This window comes from Pseudochaenichthys georgianus, chromosome 10 (assembly GCF_902827115.2).
Source record: "Pseudochaenichthys georgianus chromosome 10, fPseGeo1.2, whole genome shotgun sequence".
NCBI classification, from domain to species: Eukaryota; Metazoa; Chordata; class Actinopteri; order Perciformes; family Channichthyidae; genus Pseudochaenichthys; species Pseudochaenichthys georgianus.
In genome coordinates this window covers 24,606,269-24,626,680 of record NC_047512.1, presented here as the reverse complement: position 1 = coordinate 24,626,680, position 20,412 = coordinate 24,606,269, and the positions used below count along the sequence as shown (strand labels likewise).

Sequence of the window (20,412 nt, the reverse complement as noted above, 5' to 3'; positions counted from 1 at the left end):
GGTTCAACGGTTCAACCGATCTGAATCGCTTCGTGAAGCAGTCACGTGGTATCGACAGGCAGCGAGGCTTCGTTTGTCATCGATGACGTCACTGGCCCAAAACTATACATGCTTCACAAAAAGCTTCGGGGATTACTCGACACACGCTCCGAAGCCTCGGCACAATACGTAACATCACTAAGATAGGAGCGGTCAGGGTTCAGCAGCGAGAGGCTGCTATGGCTGAGGCACACCAGATGGCTATGGAGAAGCCAGGGGTAGTGAAGTTCTTACCTGGCTGGATTTTGGACTTCCTCTCGGTGCGTGATTCCCGGCCTGCTAGCCCCGGGCATGCGAGCACCCTGCCTCCCAACTCCCAACCTGGCGCCGTACGCCTCGCTGTGTTCCGTCTGGAGTCGGCCTCTGCCTCTTCCCCAGTTCCTGCTCCTGTCCTGGAGCCATTCTCTGGAACTCGTCTGGCTTTTGGAGGTCCACGGAGCCTCCAAAAGGTTCTTAAGAGAAGGAGTCGCAGGTCCAGGCTAGCAGCCTTAGCCCCGGAGGCCATGCTTTGGGCTCCAGTACAGCTCCCAGCAGCCATTGTTCCACCACCAGTTCTGGCCCCAGCAGCCATGGTTCCAGCCCCAGTTCTGGCCCCAGCAGCCATGGTTCCAGACCCAGTTCTGGCCCCAGCAGCCTTGGTTCCAGACCCAGTTCTGGCCCCAGCAGCCATGGTCCCGGCCCCAGTTCTGGCCCCAGCAGCCATGGTTCCGGCCCCAGTGCTGGACCCAGCAGCCATGGTTTCGGCCCCAGTTCTGGCCCCAGCAGCTATGGTTCCGGCCCCAGTTCCGGCTCCAGCAGCTATGGTTCCGGCCCAGTTCTGGCCTCAGCAGCCATGGTTCCGGGTTCAATTCCGGCTCCAAAACCGGCCCACACAGCCATGATCCAGGCTTCAGCTCCGGACCTTACAGCCATGTTTCCGGCTCCAGGACTGGATCTTACAGCCATGTTTCCGGCTCCCGAACCGGCCCATGCAGCCATGATTCCGGCTTAAGTACCGGGTCCAGCAGCCATGGTTCCGGCCCCAGTTCCAGCCATGTTTCCGGCTCAAGTACTGGCCCCAGCAGTCATGGTCCCGACTCAGGCTCCTCGTTACCTGTTGACTCATAGGCCGACACCAGATCCCCGAGTCCTGTCGGCGTACCGGCCGACTCCAGCACCTTGTCTCCTGCTGGCTCTCCAGCCGACGCCAGCTCCCCGTGTCCTGTCGGCGTACCGGCCAACTCCAGCACCTCGTCTCATGTTGGCTCTCCAGCCGACGCCAGCTCCCCAAGTCCTGTCGGTGTACCGGCCGACTCCAGCACCTCGTCTCTTGTTGGCTCTCCAGCCAACGCCAGCTCCCCGTGTCCTGTCGGCGTACCGACCGACACAAGTCACCTCTCAAGTCCCCTCTCGATTCTCCTCTCAAGTTCCTACCCGAGTCCCCTCTCAAGTTCCTACCCGAGTCCCCTCTCAAGTTCCTACCCGAGTCTCTTCTCGAGTTCCCTCTCAAGCCCTCTCTCTCGAGTTCCCTCTCGAAATTCCTCTCAAGTCACCTCTCAAGTCTCCTCTCGGGTCACCTCTCAAGTCACCTCTCGAGTCTCCGTTCAAGTTCCCTCTCGAGATCCCTTTCAAGTCACCTCTCAAGTCAACTCTCAAGTTTCCTCTCGAGTTCCCTCTCTCGAGTTTCCACTCAAGTCCCTACCCCTGTACCGTTGGAGGTTCCGCTGGGGGTCCTGCCAACCCTTTGTCCTGTCCCGTTGGGGGTCCCGCCGACTACTCTCCTGCCGGGGGTCCTGCCAACCCTATGTCCTGTCCCGTTGGGGGTACCGCCGACTACTCTCCTGCCGGGGGTCCTGCCAACCCTATGTCCTGTGCCGTTGGAGGCCCCGCCGACTACTCTTCTGCCGGGGGTCCTGCCAACCCTATGTCCTGTACCGTTGGAGGTTCCACTGGGGGTCTTGCCAACCCTTTGTCCTGTCCTGTTGGGGGTCCCGCCGACTACTCTTCTGCCGGGGGTCCTGCCAACCGTATGTCCTGTGCCGTTGGAGGCCCCACCGACTACTCTTCTGCTGGGGGTCCTGCCAACCCTAAGTCCTGTGCCGTTGGGGGCCCCACCGTCTACTCTCCTGCCGGGGGTCCAGCCAATCCTGTGTCCTGTCCCGTTGGAGGCCCCGCCGACTACTCTTCTGCCGGGGGTCCTGCCAACTCTATGTCCCGTGCCTTTGGAGGTTCCGCTGGGGATCCTGCCAGCTCTATGTCCAGTCCAGTTGGATCTCCTGTCCTGCCAGGGGTACTGCCAACCCCTTGTCCAGTTCCGTTGGTCCCGCCGACTACTCTTCTACGGTGGGTCCTGCCAACTCTATGTCCCGTGCTTTTGGAGGTTCCGCTGGGGATCCTGCCAGCTCTATGTCCAGTCCAGTTGGATCTCCTGTCCTGCCAGGGGTACTGCCAACCCCTTGTCCAGTTCCGTTGGAGGCTCCGCCATCATCTGTCCTGCCGAAGCCTGTCCCACAGGCTCCGGTTCCTGTTCGGCCGACACTGGGTCCTGCCCGGCCTCCGGAGCTGTTTGGCCTTCGCCCCACCCTGAACTCTGCCTTGCCCCCGGGCCGTCCACCCGAGTTCCCCTTTTTGAACTCTGCCTTGCCCCCGGGCCGTCCGCCCGAGTCCCCCTTTTTGAACTCTGCCTTGCCCCCGGGCCGTCCCCCGAGACCCCTTCCTTGAACTCTGCCTTGCCCCCGGGCCGTCCGCCCGAGTTCCCCTTTTTGAACTCTGCCTTGCCCCCGGGCCGTCCGCTGTCAGCCCAAGCCCGTCCTCCAGACCCCCTCCACCCACCCTGTTGGGCTTAGTTTTGTGTCCCTCCTCCGGTCCCCCTCCATCCACCCTGCTGGATTTTTTTTTTTGGGACGTCTGGGATCCGTCCCTTGAGGGGGGGGGGGTACTGTCAAGATCTGTCTGTGTTGTGTTTTGTCTTGTCTTTTTCTGTCTTTGGTTTCCTGTTTTGTTTTGAAAAGTGTTCACCTCCTGTTTTGCCTGTTGCCTTCTGTCTGTTTTCCCTCCCTGATTACCCGATTGTGTTCACCTGGTGTCCCTGTGTTTTCTCCTTCCTCCTCACCTGTGTCTTGTTTGCATGATTAGTCTTGTGTGTATTTAAGTTCTGGTCTGTCTGTCTTTGTCGGTTCATCTTGTCTTGTGAGTGTTCTGTTCTGTCTTTGTTTATAGTATAGCCTTGAAATAAAGGAGTTATTTATTTTTGACACTTTAATCTGCATTTGGGCCCTGCTTCCTGCACACACCGTAACACCGAGCCTATATTTATTATGGTAAGTATGATGTTAAAAAAGTTTAATAAGTAATTCAATAGTATGTCATTATGTTATAAATAACCTATAATAATGGATACAAAGTATGTCAAAAAAGTATATCTCATAGAAATGCATAAAACTTCACAGTAAAGTAATCGGTGAAAAAGGGTTTGTGTAAAAAAAGTCCTAAGTCATATTCGAGGTCAAAGTATATTATGTCGTAAAAAAAATTAATGTTTTCTTTCAGTTTAACTAAAGACATTCATTATTAAGGATTCTGTTATTATACAGTATCGTAGTTTCTATTGTTTTCTTTTTTATATATTTTCTAATTTGGTACATTTTGTGCATGACTGTATTTGTCTAATCTGGATATATGGAGTATCATGTGAGCCCTCATGTGAGCCACATCTTTATTTATTCACTTATTGTAACATCTGCAAAAAACGAAACCAGTAACGTCATAGCTCCCTATGCATATATCTCAAGCAAACACTGCTGATTAAACTGTTTGTCAGTAAATGTTTACTCAATGAACATCCTTAATCATGCTTTTGACTATCACCTGATGAATACATCCTCTATTGCCGTAAGCTAAGTGAGGAACAAATACAGGCAGGTTTTACTGAGTGATGGATCAAACTGTAGAGAAGTTAACCACAGCGACAAACACGTGGAGAGGAGGACATCTACACAGTCTAAGATCATCAGTAAAACTACATTTATATTTATATTTATATGTGCAAATTGATATGCACATATGTAGGTTGACTCTCCAACCAGCTTTTACATTCGCTGACGGTGTGCTCATGTGATGTTTGTTAATGTTATAATATGTAATGTATCATTCAAAGCCTAATGAGCCTGTGGACGGGGTTAATTAGTCACGCTATTAAAAACTAAAAAACATTTAAAACTCTTTCCTACTCCACCTGGTAATGACTTGCGGTATAAGAAGAGCCGTTTCCTTGTTTAATCATTAGCTTATAGTGTCTCTTTGAACAGGGAAAATCTCAAGGGTATTTGTTTCAGTCCATTGAGATTAAATTATATTACTGTGTTTCTTGCGTGCTAGGGTTTATCTCTGTTAACTGCTTTCATGTTTGTGCTAAGCTTGAGAAATATCCTAATTAGGATGTATTACATTGATAGTGAGTTTCACTATGTGCACCTTATCACGTATCCAACTGCCAGGAAACAATTCTTATGGGAACCTGAGCAAAAAGGTGCTCTGTGTGTGAGTGACCTTAAAACATCTAGTGCCATCAGGCTCCTCCCTTTCAGTGTTGAAATATGCAACGCAGTCTCTCCTTTTTGTATTTCACTCTGCAGACAGTGATACTCTCTGTATGACTGCAAGCATTAAAGAGGCCCTTTCCTGTAGTGTGCATGTAACCATGGTAAAAAAGGTCTATTTTTTAGCAACACCTGTGATCACATGCTTTAGATTGTCTATGTATAACCTTTGAGAAAACTTGCTAAATGCTCAATGTTCAACATGACATAAAGCTATTGAAAAACACTACTTAGAAATATATTTATATAACATCCAAAAAAACACAAAGATTCAAATATAAGAGGTATACACTCATCCAGTGTAGAATAATAATGCTGCATCAATGTAGAGTCACTTGGTCACATGACTTGGAAGCTACCGAAAATAAAGTTCTTCAAATACAATAAAGTATTCATATACTAAAAAAGGTTTGTTCTTAAGACTTGTTCATACATTATTTTCAATATGTTCACTTTTTGAAAGTGTATTAAAACAAAAATGGTTTCACTCATCAATGGTCTCCTATGGTTGTACTAACTACACCAATAGTTTGTTTGTTTTATTCTGCTGTAAAGCAAACTTGGGTCCCCTGAAAGGCGCTATATAAATCCAAGTTATTATTATTATAATTATCAATTTCCAAAACCTTCAAAGCTCTCTTGCATGTGGCAGCTCCATTGACGAGAGCTTCCTTTGAGCAAGAAAATCCGTAAGCATGTCCACGAAATTGAAGTGAATATAAGTCGCTGATGGATTGTGGTAGCAATACATTGTATACAATAGTAATCTAACATTTTCCACAATAAATATTCAAAAGGAGTTGTTCCTAACTTGTTGGTGTATTATAACCAAAAGGCGACCATTAATGTGTGAAGGGCTTTTTAGAAGCAATTCACTGTGGAGGTATTGAATATTTTCAAAAAGAACCTTTCACAAAACATTTTCTAAACACATTTTTTAAATTAAATGTTGTTGTATAACCTGTAGGAGATTATCAATTTGTTAATTGATTTTGCACTAAACTATATTACAAATCGAGTTACCAACTGTGAATACATGTCTTTGCCTGTTGGAACAATGCAGCAATAGATACTGATTTTTCAAGTTTTTGCAAATGTCTTTAAAATATTTTAATATATATTGAATTGAATGCATCAGTTAAAGTCCAAAACATGACTTTATTAAAAATTAAAGCACATCATATGTAAGCTACTGATCCCCATGTCCTTCATGCCTATGCTAAACAACATGTGTTAAGAAATGAATCAATTGAAAGTTATATTATAGTGATGTCATTGTTTTTATTATTATTTACACAAACAATACACAACTTCAGTCACGATCATTGTTTCCACCGTTAGCTTAGATACATACAGTAACCGGTAATTTTTTTATTCAACAAAACTTATGTGAAGATAATGGATAATTTAAATGTATAAATACATATTACATAATTACCAAAAAAGTACAATGGTAGGTCCATAAATATATTTTGTATTGTGTTATATAGTAAATAAAAAGTTCAGCAGATACAGCAAAGAAACGGTATCTTTCCCAAGGTCTTTGCTGAGAATGTCAAGTATCTATCAAGAGCATTGTGAAAAGGTTATTTTATTCTAACATTTGCACACACACAACATACGCTGTTACTTAGAAAGTCGCCCTGAGATTGTAGAAGGGAAATAGGGGAGCTAAACAAGCCAATCTTATGGGGTATCAGTCATGAAGAGGAGAAATTGAGTGCAAGAGAATCACACCATAGTGCTTTTCACTCGTTCGAAGATCTGATGGACTTTGACTGCAGGGACACAACCTTCCCTCACAATAGTGATGGTTCCTGTGTAAAAGTGTAAAATAAAAAGTAAAACACAGGCTTGGGTTAGATAGTGCCAGTGAAACACACAGAAAAGAGAGAAACATAATGGGATTTCTCTTGCATTTTACCTTCATCAATTTTGAGGCAGTTGACCACAGTAGAAGCAACAACTTCATTTGAGTCCCCGTCACACAGAACCCCTTGGAGCTTGTGTCCCAGTCGACTGTGGCAAAAATAAGATAGGAGAAAGAATGTGAGTCAATGTCCGTCCATTGAGAATATTCAATCATGACACATTTTGTCTCTCGGGATTAAACTGCTTTAAAAGGACATTCAGAGGATAGACACTGACTTGATGACCATGGTGTGGTGGGTGCTGTCTGGCTCTCCGCTGGGATTGGCTGATGTAATAGCAAGGGGTCCGGTGATGTCACATAGGTGGCCGGTCACTGTGTGGTCAGGGACTCGGATCATGATGCTGTCCTTAGTGCCAACACGGTCATAAGCTGGTCCAACTCCTACACAAGATACATTGAGGTGAGCTGACTATTGATGGAAGACTTGTTAAATGGGTCCAGTAAAGCAGCTGTTAAACTGTTTACCTAGTTTGAAGAGCCAGTCTCCTTTGCTGACGATGCAGCTGATGCCTCCTGGATACACGTTCCTCATAAACTCCCAGAGCAGAGGGCTGAAGGGAGGCTTGGCTTCCACCAGCTGCTCCACATTAGAGATGCAAATGCAGATGGGCTTCTCTGCTGGTCTGTCCTTGAGGAAGACACAGACAAAAGGTTGATGAGTTTCACATTAAAGCGAAATGTGGATTTAATGATTTCAGATTACACTTAAAAATGATAGCAACTAGCATTCCTACTTTAATATTGTAGATGTTCTCAATAGCTCGGGGGTTCTTGCAGGAGGCAGCCAGGGCATACACAGTGTCTGTGGGAACACCGCACACTCCTCCTTCCTCCAGAAGGCCAGCGATCTTCATGAGGCTGCTGGTGAGTCGAGAATTAGCAACAGGACAGGGCAGCTCTGGAACAGACTCCCACCTCACTTTCTCCTAAGGAAGGCCAAAGAGTTAGGGATAATTCCATGGAATACATTGGATAGAATATTACAGACTATGTAGAATTAGCAACAAATGCAACAATAGTATCTTAATTGGTTACCTTTATCAAGGGAGGGCCCATAGGCAGAAGTCTATGTGAGAAGATGCAGTTCACCAGTGACGCCAGAGCCCCATATATACAAATTATTGAAAAAAGTGCAAGCATGGCAACTGTAAAGAAGGTTGTCAACATGTTTTAATAACAATATGGATTTGATTTTACAGATTTGATTTTAATTCCGGCCTTTATCTATATTTAAAAATGGGACATTCATCTCAAAATGAAGCTTTGTCTATACTTACTTTCAAATCCATATGGAAGTCGTTGCAGAGTGGAAAGCAGGAAACAGACCAGAACGACCTCCATGACTGATGTTAGAAACAGCAAAACCAGGTTCCTATAGGCAGCTGACATGGACAATATAAACATGAAAAAAAGCTAAAAACCAAACTAATGAAATCGCCAAACTCTCTTAAAATAGAATCCTTGACCTTACCAATGAGCATAAGGAAAGCGTTAATGACCAGGAGAGCAATGGCTCCTGCTGTGAAACCGTATGCTGCCTCTGCGGAGAGCTGAAGCAGGTTGCCTAAAGAAAAACGTGGAATCAGAATGTGTGTAATTCAGTCACAACAAGTTTTCTTTTAAACACATGTTTGTCATGACATACCTGAAAACCTAAACCAGGTCCAGGTTGCCCATACTGCTACGTAGATGGTTGGAATGACTGAACCAAAACGACCCCCTCCTGTGACCTGCAGCCGGCTGACATAGGCCTGGATGATGGCTCCAGAGATCAGGACCCAGGGGACAGTCAGGTGAAGGAAGGCAGGATTCAAACTGGAAGAACGTGCATGAAGAGCTGAGAGAGCTGCAACCCCATTAGAAATGTAGAACAGGGCGTCTGATCCCTGGTCAGTTTGGGGCAGCGCCTCCTGGTCTCCCTGATTGGCCCTGCAGCACATGAGAGCCTTCTTCAACATCTCAGAGGAGATGGGCTGGGGTCCCACAGGGATCAGAGACTTCTCTGCTATGGTGTTGATGAGACGCGAGAAGGTACAATACAGGGAGGCTGCGGTGAACAGGGAGCAAGCTACACCAAAGAAGATGTAGTATACCTGGAGAGCAATCTGGGGGATTGTTGAGAGCGTGAGCAGGACGAACAGCATGTTGTGGATCAGCTCCAGGACGTCTGTGTTGAGGCTTCCCACGCAGAGCATCACGCCTGCCACCACAAAGAACCAATTCCCCACCATTGCTTCCCTCCCTGAGGCCACTTTGCCGTCCTCCAAAACCAGAGCAGAAAGCACAAACTCATCCCAAGCCTTGATCAGCCAATATGTGGCATGAAGACCAAACTTAGTGGTGTGGTAGCAGTCTTGGCGCAGATGGGCGTAATAGCTGGAGAACAGCTGGGAAACTGTGATGATTGAGACCCATGCCACTCCAACACCAAAAGACTTCATGTACCCAAAGCTGTAGAAAGCAAAGATGAAGGGGGCTACAGTGTCACAGAAAAAACCCAAGGCCATTGGCTCGGCATATTTTGTGTTTTTCTTCTTCTCTTGGCCAATTTTCTGGGCGCTACCTGAGTTGGTGGTCCCGAGCAGGAGGACATTAAAGAGAGGGGTACCAAAGCCTTTGAGGACTAGACGTTGAGTCAGACCTTTTCCAAGCAGTGCAGCTGAACCATAGATGGCAAAAATCAGAATAAGCAACTCCAGAACCCCAGAGACCACGAGAGCCCAGGAGCTCGCTACCAGACCCACTGCTTCGAAGACTAAGGTGGCTGTGATGGCCCCGAAAACCAAAGGCATGATGTAGTTGACTGTGGCAGAGCAGAAGGCGAGGAGAAAGGACAGAAGGATGTAGGGGACCAGACCAGCAATGGCTGTCTCTTTTATGGACAGGCATACATGGCAAACTGGGATCACCATGGTGGCGGTCAGAGACATGTTGCTCGTCATATTAGTGGACAAATTGTTCATAATTTGAGCTGGCAAAGGTACTATTGATGGGGTTTGAGTTGAGGCACCAAAGTAGATTCTGGTGGCACCATAACTGCCCCAAAGTGCAGCATAGCCAATAAAGGCAGTGCCGCTCAGATGATCGTATTTTCTAAAGGAAAGCATTCCTGCAACTAGTTGGCATACACCACCAATCAGGATGAGATGGACACCTACAAAGAAATGTAAAATTGAAATTATTAAAACTAGTTTATCAGATTGTGTCAAAGATTGTGAAGAAAAAAATTCAAATAGAAAAGTAAATTACAACAACATCAGTAAATGTACATATATTTAAAACAATTTCAACCTGCTAGGATGTTCTCCACCCCAGCTGGTGCAGTGCCAGTGTGTGCTGTGTAGAAGTTCTGCAGAAGAACGAGGAATGCACTGATCCCATTGGATAACATGCCCAACACTCCTGGTTCTCCATAGAAACTGGCTGGAAATTCATCTGATGACGCCATCAGGTCTTTGTTTTCAAGCTGAGTCAAAGAAACTAATCACACAGACAACACATCCATAAGTGAATGAACAATTTCCATTGACTTAATATGTTGTGCAATACCAAACGCAGGACTTGCCTGAAACATAAACTGAGAATTTTGTTTTAATCTTGATTTACTGTAACAATTGATTTGCTAAAGTAGAGTAGTAAAAACTGAAAAAGACTATAGTTGAACACAAATAACAAACAAACGGTTATGTCTTAAAATGTTACGTAAGTCAAGTACTTACTCACTTTTATCTCCCTAAACATTTACAGAAACATCAGAGTCTTTGCCCCCCCCCGCCCGCCCTGGGATAATAATTTTTTCTGAATTCATTTTTTTTAAATCCAACTTTAGTACTCCAATGGCTCAAAATAAGCATGTCACAATTTAACATTGTATCCATCAATTACACTTTAGATTAGATTTACTGAAATCTACCAAAACACAGATTCTGGTTTCGTTATGTCTTGTATTTTTTCAGTTTCAATTTGAGTAGTCTATGGTAAAATATTTTCAAAAACAATTTGACTTTGTATTATATATTTCATCTAATGGCAGCTTTTCACCCTGTGATCACCATCACTTTATATGTGGCATTGTATTACATGTAATACACTGTTTCTACTAGCTAGTAATACAGCAATTAAAAATAAAGTGTTACCTGGTGAAGATACGCAGACAGAGGAGCTGCTGAGTTGTTCTGAAGCAGGGATTCAATAAATAAGTCCTCCAGTTTGTAGGAGGAGTTCATGAAAATTCCCCAACTTGACGTTTGCAACCAGAGGTGACATCACTGCTCTTCCTCCTAGACAATGAAGTACCACTCCTTCCTCCTCTTCTACCCAGGAAGACCACCCTGGTTATGACGATATTGAGGAGGATGATGATGGTGATGACCACTGTGTACATTCCATTAAACAATAAGGTGTTGTTATAGATTTGCCCTTCCCTGTTTCAGGTCAGCATAAGAAGCCATTGTGAGGCTAGGACTATATAAGGAAGGTACCCTCTGAACCTGAGAAGCATCAGCATCATCTGAACAACCTGTTGACTGCAAAGAGCAATAAGAGAGAAACAGCTGACTGAAGCCATGATCTCCACATTACAGGTACAGATTTAAAGATATAAGTATATTTCTTATTAATAGAACATCTAGATACTCATACATATTGCTAAGGCTTGAGTAACTCAATTAGATTGTTAGGTGTCCTTAAAATATTCATTTTAATCCAGTCAGCTCTAAACTAATAAAGCTTGCACGAGGTGTTTTTGTTCTTGTTAAGGGAGAATTAACCTGAGCAGATTACACACACTGAACGACACCCAGCACAATAGCTTTTACAAAAGAGGCACACAGGCTGAGTTATTTTCATTATAAGGATGCCAATATCCACAAATAGCTGATTTAATTAAACCAGAGTCTGGCAGAAAATCATTGTGCGTGTGCTCACTGACGGTAATGAATCTGAGATAGTAAAACAATTATTGTCACACTTAGTGGTTTACAGGTGTCAGTAAGGATTGTTCCCTTGTTCCTGCAGAAAACCATTCGACCAGTGTGGGCTGTCAGGGGGCTGCATAAGTCTGCAGTCGAAGGTAAACTCAACTACATCTCTTTGTCTGAACACAAAAAGACCTCTTTACTTACTCCTGACCTATAATATCCTTTCTCTTTCTCCCTGCAGTCTTGAAGCGCCCGGACCCTGAAGACACAGTCACAGCCAGCTATGGGAGGTTCATCAGTGAAGTCAAGCCGCAGCACTTGTCATCACTGGTGCTTCACCGCAGCAAAAGAATGGTGCTGGACAGCATCGGAGTTGGTCTCATTGGCAGCACTACAGACGTGTTTGAATTGGCCCTGCAGCACTGCCAGGTGAGGCGAAGTCAATAGAAATAACCTGAAGGTATTATCTGATATGAAACAATAAGACAGATGAAAGCAATTATTGACATTTGGCAAACAGCAGTCGTACGTCAGTGCAAGTGCTGCGTGGACAGATCAGATGGGTTTAAAAAAAACAACCATGTTATTATTAGGCTGGAGTGCGTCATATATCGTGAGAGGGGTTTATTTATGCATGGTGACCCTTTTCTCCAAATGTCTGTGTTTGACTTGAGCACACAACTGTTGTATCAAACATGTCCTTGTGACAACTCCCTGTGTTTACCTGTCTCTGTGTTTCCCGCTCCAGCACATGTATGCTCCAGATGACATCAGCTCTGTTTACGGACGCAGAGGCAGCAGGCTCTCCCCCACACTGGCTGCTTTCGTCAATGGAGTGGCTGTGAGTACAAACAGGAGGAACAGATGGGTTGTCCCCAGTGCACATCAGATGCACTAAAACCATCTGTGCATCCGATCGAAAGATGGGTTGATGAAAATACTGACTTGACCCCGCATTACCCTTCTGTCAAAATGTCCAGCATTTTGTCAGCAAACATTGCTTTCATACTTTAAGCAGCATCAGGATGTCAGTTCATTTCTGCAGCAGTTACTTGTAGTTGTATATTTTCATTAAAAACAGAAGTTAAACAGTCCATTTTCATTTGAATTCAATCCGTTTGTTCTTTCTGTGATGCAGACTCACTCCATGGACTTTGATGATACATGGCACCCTGCCACTCACCCCTCAGGAGCGGTCCTCCCTGCTGTGTTAGCACTCAGTGACATGATGCCTAACAGCAAACCCAGTGGCCCCGACTTCCTGCTGGCATTCAACGTCGGCATTGAGATCCAGGGCAGATTGATGAGGTTCTCTCATGAGGCCCACAACATCCCTAAGAGGTGAGCGCCTCAGGGAGTGGGTCAAATCAGTCAAAGATAATGTTATTCTTAGGGTTATAAACACATTTATGAAGGTTTGTACTTACTGGGTCTTACGGTGATGATTTAAACGATCTAAAGCCAGCTTATTATTGAGTATTTTGAATTGTTACTTTACACGGAGAACAAATATCCACATGAGTCTAAAGAGCCCCATATTTGATTCTGCAGATCCCTGCAGTGTGGTTTACAAGGAGGTGAGTGCAGTGTAATGGGCAGCCTCTTAGTGGTGTCAATGAGCTGTGAAAGGCTGGTTGTCATGTTCATATCAAGGACAGCAGAGCCTCTGTGGGTAGTGTTACCACAATTAGCCATGTGTTCGAGAGCATCGCACAGGAGGACTCCTTTTGGCAAATGTGTACACCAAGTAAAATCACCCAATACACTATTTACTTGTTTGTCAAATACTGAAATGGCTTTGAACAATTTTCCTGAAATAAGCTCTCTCTGAATGTGGAGTCTTTGGAAAGTGTAGCAGATTCTAACAAACGGGCACCTTTACACAAACATAATGCTGAGAAACACACATTTGAGATGTTCTGTCCCAAGTAAAAATGGTCTTAACACATTTTAACACAGTTTCTTTCTCCCTTATCACCAGGTTTCACCCTCCAAGCGTTGTGGGGACCATGGGGAGTGCAGCCGCCTGTGCTCGCCTCTTGTCTTTAGATCACTCCCAGTGCAGTCATGCCTTGGCTATAGCTGCTTCTCTCTCTGGAGCTCCAATGGCCAATGCTGCCACTCAGTCCAAACCCCTTCACATCGGTAATGCCTCACGTTTGGGGCTGGAGGCTGCTTTGCTGGCCTCCCGGGGCCTCGAGGCAAGTCATCTGATCCTCGATGCTGTTGCTGGTGTGGCCGGCTTCGATGCCTTTTATGAAGACTATGTGCCCAAGCCTTTAGAATCCCCCAATGACGGCCATGTGTTCCTGCTAGAGGAGCAGGACATGGGCTTCAAGCGCTTCCCGGCCCATCTGGGGATGCACTGGGTAGCAGATGCTGCCGCCTCGGTCCATACGCTTCTCGTGGGGTTGGGCCCTGGCACTGTGTCCCCATCTCAAGTCCAAGACATCCTGCTCAGAGTCCCCAAATCAAAGTACATCAACAGGCCATTCCCCGAATCTGAGCATGAGGCACGCCACTCCTTCCAATTCAACGCTTGCAGCGCTCTCCTGGATGGCGAAGTGACCGTGCAGTCCTTCACTCCGGCTGCTCTGAGGCGCCCAGACATCCTCGCTCTGCTGAGTCGTGTTCGCGTGGAGCATCCCCATGACAACCCTGCTAATTTCAACAGCATGTATGGGGAGGTCCAGGTTACACTTGTTGAGGGACACATTTTGAAGGGACGCTGTGACACTTTCTACGGTCACTGGCGTAACCCGTTGACCAATGAGAGCCTGAGGAAGAAGTTCAGAAAAAACGCAGGGGCGGTGCTTCGCTCAGAGCAGGTGGAGGGGCTGATTGATGTGGTGGGGGGGCTGGACACACTTGGGGACTGTAGGGACCTTCTCTCACAGCTGCAATGAGACACATGCAATGACATTGAAATATAAATGATTGTGTGCAAAAATATATAAAATACATTTAGCAAAGATCTTTTTTGTAAAATGTATTTGACACATTTGCCCAAATCCAGGCTGGAAAATCTAACTTGTTTCCCTTGTGTAATTGGTGATGGTGAAAAGGCCACTATGTTGTATACTATGATTCTGTAACACCCGTAATGACAAATACTGACATATCTCTTGAGCCACCATGTCAAAACATATTTATGAAATGTACAATTATGTATGCTGAATTATGTAGGACACTTTTAACTTGTAAAATATGATCTAGTAACCTAACAAAGACGAAATTAGGGAAAATGTATGAATTTATATATTAAGTTTTTATTAGTATTCATACTTTCAGATATTAATGTTGTCAAAATACTGCACTTTATGTTTTTTGTGCCCAATAATGTAAGATATTTATTTCTCCACATTGCAATGTTTAATGCTTTAAACATGTAAATATAAAACTGTTTTCTCTTCCACATTTCAGAATTTCAAACGTGTAACATTTCTGTTTGTGTAATGAGCTTCAATAAACTTACCAAAGAAAACACAGTCGAAGAAATTAAATATTTGACATAAGAAAATTATTTGAGAGAACTATAAAGTGTTTTGTTTGGCCAAGGAAGATACTAATCTGTCTTTTGTGAGTCCTTAACACACAAATTAAAGCAAAAGAGTAGGTTATAAAATAAAATTCAACAAGCTGTATTTCCCAAGAAGACACAAAGAAAAGAAATGACTCATGATATCAGACACTACACTATCATTCAGTTGACAACTCGCAGTTAATCATCTGGAACTGAATCCATATGCAGTCTTTTTCTCAACAAGCGGGACAACATTGACACTGAGTCAATAAAGAACTGCCATGCATACAAAAGTCCAATGAAAGTACTTTTCTTTTCCAAGTGTATTTCAAACAAAAACAGAAGGATGTGTTTGTAAAAGTGCAGCAATGCTGCGAAGAGAGGGCTGGTTTCCTCATTCCAGTCTGGATCCTTCAGTTAAGTTGTGTGGCAGTAAGTCTGCAGGAGATGGAGACAAGTGGGGTTTGTTTTATGCACCTGTGTGCAATGGGACATCTGAATGAGAGGGTGTTTTTGCAAAGTAAGGGTAAGTATTAACGCCAGATTAAGTTAATTATTCAAGTGATTTCTAAACAGAGTCTATAGCAGCCCAACTAGGTTCTATTTAACAGTTAATGTATTAATTGTGATCTTATCTTACAAAAAGAGGGACACCCAATGTATTCATGTTTATTCATTTGTTCACACTTTTCTCTGTAATTCTACTTAACATATTCATTAATGTTTTGAAATCTTGTGGATGTAAAACATTTAAGTTATATTTGGGCATACTGCTGCATATCAGCAGATGACATTCAACCTGTATAAAACAGTGCGTGCACAGTGTACGTATACAATCATTTAAGACTAGGACTTTTTCAATGAAATGTCCTATTGTAAAAGCTAGATTTGTGTAAAAGCAAAAACTAACACCTTGTAACGAAACTTTTAAATAAAAAAAAAGGGTCTGCACAATGTTCTCAGCGTCAACAGCAGACACTACACTTCCTAGCGAGAGAACGGAATATAGTATAGATATATATATATATAGAGTTTTCCACAAAGGTCCACAGATCAGGTTACAAACACTATGACTATAAACTATAAAGCACTGGATCAAGGTTATCAATAATCATCTGAACATGGTCTGTTGTGTTTGGCAAAAAAGGAAAGAAAATCTAGGGCACAGTCTTTTGACAGTCTTCCCCCAATACCAGGGGGATAATGGGGTTTCTGACTGATGTCATGTTAACGCATAATAAATAGAATAGGTGGTAAAGACACTTCAGATAAGGTACTGTTGTACTTTGCATGGAAATAAAAGCATTCCCTATGAATACAGCATTGAGGTACGATGGAAATACTAAAACAAAGAAAGAAAAAAACAGTAATGTGATTTCATAATTTGTTTTTTACTTTTATCCAATTGGTTTTTTTTTAAGTCTTTTTTTACTTTAAGGTTGTGTTGTCACGTAAAATAAACAATACAAATTCAAAGAAGGAAATAAGCAATAGATACAATGCAATGGATACCAGTATGTTTATTCAGGTAATTACGAGCATTGGGTAAAAGTACCCACACGTCAAGGATACGTTCTATTGCCAGGAACGTTTTCCGAAGGATACTTCCAGTTCCTGCATATCTCTGAGTTATCGTAAACATTACCATGGTAAAAATAGCACTGAATACAATATCTAAGCTAACAATATCCCCTCAGGTATAAAATGTTGTCATAAAAGACTTCTGTGTGGTGACACATCAATGACAAGGGAATTCAAACACAATAGAGATAAATTACAGGTGTAAAGTTGTACTTTATACTCCGCCCACAGCAAACAAGGCTACACAATATTGGTGCTCAGACTTCTTTATAGATGTAAATCTTTGACAGGGATTAAGTTTCCATACAACAATGGGTAGACAGGTTTTTTTTGATGAGTGCCAGTAAGTCTAATGTTCTGGTTTACATTCAGGAAACAGGGAAAACAAATATTCTTCTCACTATTGATAACATTCATTCAAATGCACAATAAACTTTCCCTTACACGCAGGTTTCAGATAAGGTAGCACCGTTAACTCAGCCTTCAGTTGTTTTCATCCGGTCACTGATAACAGACCACAAACAAAGGTACGATTGTGATTCGATACGTGGGGTGATAGTGGGTGAAAATACAGAGACAGAGTAATGTTTATCGTCTAGCTCTTCAGTGCATATTTTAAGGGAAATATTAAATACAGGGAATTGTGAACTTAAGAAAGGAATATTCAGTACTGACAAAATGAACTATAGCCCTATATTTGTGCTACAGTCTTGTTGATCGATGCCCAGTTGTGTACAGAGTTGAGACTGTCTTGAACTGTCTTTGTACTCTTTTAGTGTTGGACATTAAGTGTTCCAGCTGCAGGATGTTTTAAGAGAAATGCACTACTGAAGAAATAAAAGAGAAGTACACATTTGTCATGGCCCATGCGCCAGTGTGTGTTTATACAGTATACTACAGTTGCAAGAAAAAGTATGTGAACCCTTTGGAATTACCTGGATTTCTGCATAAGTTGGTCATAAAATGTGTTCTGATCTTCATCTAAGTCACAACAATAGACAAACACAGTCTGTTTAAACTAATACCACACAAACTATATGTTTTCATGTTTTTATTGAACACACCATGTAAACATTCACAGTGCAGGGTGGAAAAAGTATGTGAACCCCTCGGCTAAAGACTTCTTCAAGAGCTAATTGGAGTCAGGAGTCAGCCAACCTGGAGTCCAATCAATGAGACGAGATTGGAGGTATTGGTTAAAGTTGCCCTGCCCTATAGAAAATACACACCAGTTTTGAATTTGCTATTCTTAAGAAGCATTGCCAGATGTGAACCATGCCTCGCACAAAAGAGCTCTCAGAAGACGTACCATTAAGAATTGTTGACTTGCATAAAGCTGGAAAGGGTTCCAAAAGTATCTCTGAAAGCCTTGATGTTCATCAGTCCACGGTAAGACAAGTTGTCTATACATGGAGAAAGTTCAGCACTGTTGAAACAAATTATCTAAAGATATACTAACTATGGATGGCATTAATTTGGCCTCCAGTGAGACTGTAAGGAATCTTGGTGTTATATTTGATCAGGATTTATCCTTTAACGCCCACATAAAATCAATTTTAAGGACCGCCTACTTCCATCTACGTAACATTGCAAAAATCAGGCATATCTTGCCTCAAAACGATGCAGAGAAACTAGTCCATGCAGTTGTTACTTCTAGGCTGGATTATTGTAACTCTTTATTATCAGGGTGTACCAAGAAGTCAGTCAAGTCGCTTCAGCTGATTCAAAATGCTGCAGCTCGTGTACTAACCAGAGTTAGGAAAAGGGACCAAATTACTCCTGTTCTGGCTGCCTTACACTGGCTGCCTATAGAACACAGGATAGAATTTAAAATTCTTCTTCTCGCCTACAAAGCCCTTAATGGGCAGGCGCCATCTTACCTTAAAGAACTCATTATACCCTACTGTCCTACTAGGGCATTGCGTTCCAAGAATGCAGGGTTGTTGGTTGTTCCTAGAGTCTCTAAAAGTACAATGGGAGCCAGAGCCTTTTCTTATCAAGCTCCACATTTGTGGAATCAGCTTCCAGTTTGTGTTCGGGCGGCAGACACCCTATCCGTTTTTAAGAGTGCGCTTAAGACCTTCCTTTTTGATAAAGCTTATAGTTAGGGCTGATTAGATTCAGCCCCTAGTTTTGCTGATATAGGCTTAGTCTGTCGGGGGACATCTTACTTCTTCCTTCTCTCTGTCTGTACCTGTGTACTCTCATGTTCCGATTAACCCAGCTTCCCCAAATGTCTTTCTTTTTGGTGTCTATATACGCTGGGATCCGGAGTCATGGATGATCCTGCGGTCCTGGATCTTGAGTCGTGGCTGTGGTCCTGGATCATCGGTCCTGGATGGATATCCTCGTGGATTCATCTTCCTATTATACACACATGCATTTCCAAACATTTAGACTACCTATGTTGCAAATGTATTATCTTTTCAATTTACACACGGCATCTATTGCACGTCTGTCCGTCCTGGGAGAGGGATCCCTCCTCTGTTGCTCTCCCTGAGGTTTCTCCCATTTTTCCCTTTAAACTGGGTTTTCTCTAGAAGTTTTTCCTTGTACGATGTGAGGGTCTAAGGACAGATGGTGTCGTATTGTCATACTGATATTCTGTACACACTGTGAAGACCACTGAGACAAATGTAACATTTGTGATATTGGGCTATATAAATAAACATTGATTGATTGATTGATTGATTGATTGATTGATTGCTACTCTCCCTAGGAGTGGCCGTCCTGTAAAGACGACTGCAAGAGCACAGCGCAGAATGCTCAATGAGGTGAAGAAGAATCCTAGAGTGTCAGCTAGAGACTTAAAGAAATCTCTGGCACATGCTAACATCTCTGTTGACGAATCTACGATACGTAAAACACTGAACAAGAATGGAGTTCATGGGAGGACACCACGGAGGAAGCCACTGCTGTCCAGAAAAAACATTGCTGCACGTTGGAAGTTTGCAAAAGAGCACCTGATGTTCCACAGCACTACTGGCAAAATATTCTGTGGACAGATGAAACCAAAGTTGAGTTGTTTGGAAGGAACACACAACGCTATGTGTGGAGAATCCAAACAGTGTTTGTGAATTAAATGAGGAGTAATGTTGCCTATTTCAAGTGCATCTGACCCACTAGTCAATGTGCTTTACAGTAGTAAAAAACTAAAGTCCCGATATCTCAACGCCACATAAGAAATTGAAAATTAGATTTTTTTTTTCAACTGTCTTTTGTAACATATGTTGAAATATTATATTATTTAAAATAATAAATGTACATTCTATTCAAACAGGCTAAGCACTACTGCAATTAAACTGCGACAATCAAAGGCTGTCTACACAGCCAACTGCTCTCTGAAAATAGTGTTGTGTTGTTTGAGAACAGTAATTGGGGTTCTCACACTTCACAGCTAAACTCTAATGAGTGTGAATGCTGTGCAACAGCTTTCCACTATAGTTCTTCTGTTCTTTAATCTTCTTCTTCTTCTTAGTATTTCAACCAATATTTTGCCGTCAAATAACTTCGGCCTACTTTCAGCTACAGGAACCATTCAAATATCAAAATATTCAGCCTTCTTCAGATTTTAACACTTGTGTATTAGAGCTGGTATAGAGTGCCACAGTGACGCGTCCTAAAACCCAGAAGTAAACTCCTTCCGGTTCCTTCGACAAAAAAGCAATGCAATTTCTCCATAGGATTTGGAAAATAGCTCAAAATAAGGTCTGTGGTCGACACACATTAAGAGACGGATCACATTTTGTTCAGCCAGATAATATCCACATGTCTACCCTACTTTTATCATTTTTGAATAATAAATCTAATTGCCAGAAGCAAAATGCTAACGTTATGCTG

General features: G+C 43.2%; 2 protein-coding genes across 3 annotated transcripts; one reads left to right on the top strand and one right to left on the bottom strand.

Moving 5' to 3' along the window:
• Positions 1–3,219: 3,219 nt before the first annotated feature.
• On the top strand, positions 3,220–14,928 carry irg1l (immunoresponsive gene 1, like). 2 transcript variants are annotated; one of them, XM_034092404.2, is made up of 7 exons: positions 3,220–3,338; positions 10,983–11,132; positions 11,566–11,620; positions 11,710–11,897; positions 12,217–12,309; positions 12,607–12,809; positions 13,450–14,928. In XM_034092404.2, exons 2-7 carry the CDS (start codon positions 11,115–11,117, stop codon positions 14,372–14,374), a joined length of 1,482 nt encoding a protein of 493 aa, XP_033948295.1. In that variant the 5' UTR covers positions 3,220–3,338; positions 10,983–11,114; the 3' UTR covers positions 14,375–14,928. The 2 variants fall into 2 exon arrangements, with proteins under 2 accessions (XP_033948295.1, XP_033948296.1); XM_034092405.2 differs by lacking the exon at positions 3,220–3,338 and adding an exon at positions 10,822–10,913.
• On the bottom strand, positions 6,083–9,341 carry LOC117453443 (uncharacterized). The gene is made up of 9 exons (XM_034092261.2): positions 8,195–9,341; positions 8,021–8,113; positions 7,827–7,931; positions 7,585–7,694; positions 7,284–7,475; positions 7,015–7,177; positions 6,765–6,930; positions 6,541–6,635; positions 6,083–6,433 (listed from the first exon to the last, which is right to left on the bottom strand). Exons 1-9 carry the CDS (start codon positions 9,339–9,341, stop codon positions 6,348–6,350), a joined length of 2,157 nt encoding a protein of 718 aa, XP_033948152.2. The 3' UTR covers positions 6,083–6,347.
• Positions 14,929–20,412: the final 5,484 nt, after the last annotated feature.